Source organism: Muscardinus avellanarius (genome assembly GCF_963383645.1).
Source record: "Muscardinus avellanarius genome assembly, chromosome: 3".
In the NCBI taxonomy this organism is placed as follows: Eukaryota; Metazoa; Chordata; class Mammalia; order Rodentia; family Gliridae; genus Muscardinus; species Muscardinus avellanarius.
The window spans coordinates 58,223,787-58,229,445 of NC_137788.1; the positions used below are offsets into that span (position 1 = coordinate 58,223,787).

The 5,659-nt window shown below is 41.2% G+C and overlaps 1 protein-coding gene across 1 annotated transcript; it reads right to left on the reverse strand.

Moving 5' to 3' along the window:
* Positions 1 to 495: 495 nt before the first annotated feature.
* On the reverse strand, positions 496 to 4,061 carry INSL5 (insulin like 5; the record flags this gene model as incomplete). Its single annotated transcript, XM_080691855.1, has 2 exons — positions 496 to 716; positions 3,887 to 4,061. The coding sequence occupies 2 exons, from the start codon at positions 4,059 to 4,061 to the stop codon at positions 496 to 498; spliced, it is 396 nt and encodes a 131-aa protein (XP_080547981.1).
* Between the last annotated feature and the right edge of the window lie 1,598 nt (positions 4,062 to 5,659).

Sequence of the window (5,659 nt, forward strand, 5' to 3'; positions counted from 1 at the left end):
TAAAAAGATAAAAAAAGTCATCTGGGCACAGTGTCTCACACCTGTAATCCCAGTACTTGGGAGGCTAAGACTGGAGGAGCTCAGGTTCAAAGCCAGCGCATAGTACATTAGGAAGATCCTGTTTCAAAATTAAAAACAAAAAATAGGGCTGGGCATGTAGTTCAGAGGTAGAACACTCCTAGATCCAATACCCAGGACCACAAAAAGAAAAAGAAAAAGAAATAAAAAGACTCACAATGCACTTGGTTTAATGCTGCTTTATTGCAATTTTTGTACAGCATTTGAAATATCAAAGCATTATTTAGAATATGAAAAGTACATTCACCTCAGCAAAAGAAGATAGATTTCACTGTTTTTAAGCATTCATTGATTCATTTTATATTAAAAAGGACTACCTACCCCCAAGCCATCATTTCAGTGATAAAATACAAGCACCATGCCAAGCAGTAGAACGCTGGGCTTCCACACACGCTAAAGCTCTGCCCCCACTGGGTATTAACACAGCGCGCTCAGATCTGTCATGGAACAGCCATCAGTGCAGCACAGAGTTTTCAAATCTTGTCTTGACATCAGAGAATGCTTCTTTGATTCCAAAAGCCCTTCTTCTGAGAATGCCTGTCCATCCTCTGAAGAATCCACCTTGGGAAGATGCTGTGCCGTGTTTTCCTCCAGAGCCTCATGTCCATTTGGGAGCTGGATGTAGTTTCCTCTCTTGGCTGCAGAAAAGAGAAGATCAGGCTGCCTTAGAGAACCCAGGCAATGAAGGGAGCAGCCTAGTGCCACTCAGGAAAATGAACTAGATTGTGAAATGAAATTGAATCTTATACGGAATTTTTTTAAATGCTGGTCTGGTTTTAGAGAGAAATGGCATTTTAGAGGAAACTTGACTACAAAGAGGAAGAGTGACATACTGAGTATCACTTGGCTACTCAAGAGACAAATCAAAGCTCAATTGCTAACCAGCCCGATATGGTGGTGCATGCCTGTACTCAGTACCAGGAAGCTGAGACAGGAGAATCACAGGTTCAAGGCCAGACTCAGCAACTTAGTGAGACCTTGTTTCAAAATAAAAAGGGCTGAGGGTGGAGGTCAGAGGTAGAATGCCCCTGGGCTCAATCCCTAATACCAATAACATATAATAAAAAGTTTGCTATTGGCTACCTCTGCTCCATGGCTAGCAGCTTCCCAAATGTATTTGTTACATGCAGTAAGCAAAGATAAGCCCTGTGTGTGCTCTGCACAGCTGATCAGTAAGAAAGGAAAAGGAGACCTAAACCTCTAAATCTGAAAAAAAAAATGTAAATCACACTTTTTTTTATCAGGTTGTTGTTCCCAAAGTCCACACTTAAGATGCTTTTTATTACTTCAGAACTCACTCGTGGGTGCTTTAGCACACTAGCATGATCGAGAAAAATTAGTTGAACAATGGTTGATAAACCAGTCATTGATCAAATAAACAATGTATGAAAACACTCAGAAAGCCTGTGAAAATTTTAATAAATAATAATATGATTTTAGTGATGCCAAACAGATTCATATTGACCTCCATTCCACTGCCCCGTATATTTTAGAGGTATTTCAAAAAAAAATGTTTTTGGTGATGCATACCTATGATCCCAATACTTGGAAAGTTGAGACAGAAAAATCCCAGGTTTGAGGTCAGTCTCGGCAATTTAGCAAGAACCTCAGCAAGTTAATGAGGTTGAGATTCTGTTTCAAAATAAAGTAGGATTGGAGATTTTTCTCAAAGGTAGAAAGCCCCTGAGTTCAATCCCCAGTACCAAATATATTTTTTCTAGTGCATTTTGATTTACTATTCCAGAGATCAGTGCAATTCTGGTAAACTATGCTTACTCTCTTAAAATTAAAAACACTTTTTATTTCCATTAACATATAGTAATATGAACCTTAATGTTAAGATAAATTACCTGGCAAATTAATGATATTTCAAGATACTGGTCCACCAAAGTATAAACTCTGGGTCATTCTGCTTACCAAGGCCATATAAAGCCAAATTTAAACCTTTACAATCATATACGTAGTTGAAGCATTTATTAGTGGTCAGTTTTTAAAAATGTTTTCATGATAAAACAGCAGATACGTCCAATTTTTAAAATGAAATCTTATGCCATGCACAGAAAGACAAATACTGTACGATTTCACTTTTATATGGAATGTGAAAAAGTTGAACCTGCAGAAATAGAGTGGAGAATGAGATCACCTGCGGCCGGGGTAGTGGGATGGGGGGTTGGGGAAATAATGCTTCAAAGGTACAATATTTTGGTTAAGTAGGAGGAATGGATTCAGAGATCCATTGAACAACATGGTAACAATGGTCAATAGCAAAATTTGTATTCTTGAAAACTACTAAGAAAGGAGTGTTTTGTTTGCTTGTTTGTTTTTGTGGCAATGGAAATGAACCCAGGGGCAATCTACCACTGTGCTATACCACCAGCCCTATTTTATTATTTTTCTATAGAAATAGGATCTCACAAGCCAGGCATGGTGACACATGCTTGCAATCCATGCGTCATTTGGGAGGCTGAGACTGGAGGATCCCAGTTTGCGGACAGCCTCAGCTACTTAGTGAGGCCCTCTGCAACTTAGTGAGACTCTGTTTCAAAATAAAGAATAAAAAATAGGGCAGGGGCTGGACATAGTGGTACACACTCTAATCCCCGTGCTTGGGAGGCGGAGACAGGAGGATCTCACTGGCTTAAGAGACCCTATTTCTAAATAAAATATAAAATAGGTCTGGGAGTGTAGCCTGGAGGTAGAAGGGTTCCATTTCCAGTACCACCACACACACAAAAAAAGAGGGGAGGTGTAACTCAGAGGTTGAATGCCCCTGGGTTTCATCCCCAGACCCGCAAAAAAAAAAAAAAAGAAAGAAAGAAAATAAGGAAAGGAAATAGGATCTCACTAAGTCGCTACACTCCTCCTGTCTAAGCCTCCCAAGTACTGGGATTAAGATGTGTATCACCATAACGCTGGGCGTGGTGGATCTTGTAATCCCCGCACTTGGGAGGCAGAGAGAGGAGGATCGTGCTGGTTCAGAGCTAGCCTTGCTGTCTTAAGAGACCCTGTTTCCAAATAAAAATGTAAAAAAAATAGGTCTGGGAGTGAAGCCCGGAGGTAGAAGCGCTTCCAGGAACCCCAGTACCAAAAAAAAAAAAAAAAAAAAAAAAAAAAAAAAAAAAAAAAAAATGTGTATCACCATGCCTGGTAAGAAAAATGAGTTTTAAAAACTAATTTAAAAAATAAAAGAGGGTCCAGGGACACAAATCAGTGGTAGAGATGTCAGACTCTGGTTTAATCCCCAGTAACACACACACACACACACACACACACACACACAGCAACTGGGCACGGTGCTGTATACTTGAGAGGCTGAGACAGGAGGATCACAGATTCAAGGACAGCCTTCGTGATGTAGTAAGCCTTTCAGAAACCTAGCAAAACTCTGTTTCAAAATAAAAAAAATAAAAAGGGCTGGGGATATGCTCAAAGGTATAATGCTCCTGGGTTCAATCCCCACTACCACACACACACACACACACACACACACACACACACACCATGCAAAAAATTTCAGGGAAGCCAAGGTGTAGTGGTGCACAAATGTAATCTCAGTACTTGGGACACTGAGAAAGGAGAATTGTAGGTTCAAGGCCAGCCTCAGCAACTTAGACCTTGTTTCCAAATCAAAAATAAAATAGAGATGGAGGTGTAGCTCAGAGATAGAATGCTCCTGGGTTTAATCCCTAGCAGGCAGACAGACAGGCAGGAGAGTGAGGGAGGGAGGAGGGAGAAGGGAGGAGGGAGGAGGAAAAGAGGGAGAGAGGGAGAGAGGGAGACTGGCCAACTAGGGGTACAAGGGAGTTACCTTGCTGGACTTGTGGCACCCCTTCCAGGACCCTCCTCCACCTGGAGGTGGCACAGATGCAAATGACTGTTCTTACATAGTCCAGCCCGCAGAGCTTCACAGTCTCAGTGTTCCTCGTCTCTGAGATGGCAAATAAGGTAAAGAACAGAAATAGGGCAAAAGTGGAACCCTTCATTCTGCTGATAACTGGATGGGAATCTGGTAGGGTGTAAACTGTCCAATCAAGTTTTGAAGTTACCTGCACACTTTTGACCAATTTATACTGACTTGCCTGATGTTGTATTGGCCAGGACCTCATTTTAACAATATTTAGTAAGCACATAGGTTACATTGAGGAGTTCTGACACTGTGTTTTTATGATTATTACCAGTTATTCAGTCACTGAATAACAGTTAGCTCCATCCGTGAGACAATAAACAGATTCTCTCTTGAGCGGCATTGTGGAAACCTGTTTGCTCAGGAAGCAGCCAAGTATGACTTTCAATCTCCATTTGCCACTTACTGATAGGGCAAGTTTTAAACTCTTTGAAACTTAAAAATAGGAAATCCCATCTGATAAGGTTTTTTTTGTTTTTTGTTTTTCTTTTTTCTTTTTAGTATTGAAAGCACTATCCATGTGAAAGCAATGAGAAGTCAAACTTAATGCAAACTCTCATGTCCTGGGTTCTGTTCCTGACTCCCCACTCACCATACTTAGAATCTTCAGTAAGTTATCTAAGTACCCTTCTTTGAAACATTTGCTCCTGGTAGTAACTATGTGACAGAGCTAATGAGATCAAGTGTGTACCACTTGACATAATGAATAGTCAGTAATTGTCTGGCTGCCTTCTCCCCTCACCATCAGAATAAACTAGAGAAGGTAATCTCAACCTCACTAGTCACCATGGTGCATACCTGCAATCCCAGTACTTGGGAGGCTGAAACAGGAAGATCACAGGTTGGAGGTAACCTCAGCTTAGCAAGACCCTGTTTCCAAATAAAAAATAAAATAGGGCTGGGTTTGTACTTTATTTTTTTTTTAATTTTTTTGGTACTGGGGGTGAAACCCAGGGGCTTTTCTACCTCCAGGCTATACACCCAGCTTTATTTTATGCTTTATTTGGAAACAGAGTCTCACTAAGTTGCTGAGGGCCTCACTCAGTAGCTGAGGCTGGCTTCGAACTTGTGCGATCCTCCCATCTCAGCCTCCCACGCACTGGGATTACAAATGTGCACCACCACGCCCAGCTGGGTTTGTACTTTAGAGGTAGAATGTCTCTGGGTTCAATCCCCAGGGTGAAGGAGGAAGAGGAGGAGGAAGAGGAAGAAAGAGAGAAAGAGGGAGATAACCTCTTTTCAGAATTCAGGAGAACTTCTCTGACTAGAGTATTCTTTGTTGTTCTCACCTAAGACTTAGATTGCCTTCCTCAGCACACGTTTCTATTAAAATAGAAAGCTGGATCCATAACCCCAAACAGCTAAACACTAAAATTTCTCTTTTAGTGAACCTTCTGAAAATATGCTTTTGCAAAGCTCTGACTTAGGCTGAGAAGGCTAGAGTTTATGATCTTAGAGAATTGCTAGCAGCCAGGTGTGGTGGCATAAGCATGTAATCCCAGTACATGGGAGGCTGAGACAAGAGGATGGTAGGTTCAAGGCCAGCCTCAGCAACATAGCAAGATGCTCAGAAACCTTGAAAGTCCCTGTTTCAAAACTAAACATAAAAGAAGAGAGAAAAAAAGACCAGGAGTACAGTTCAGATATAGAATGCCTATGGGTTCAATCCCCAGCACT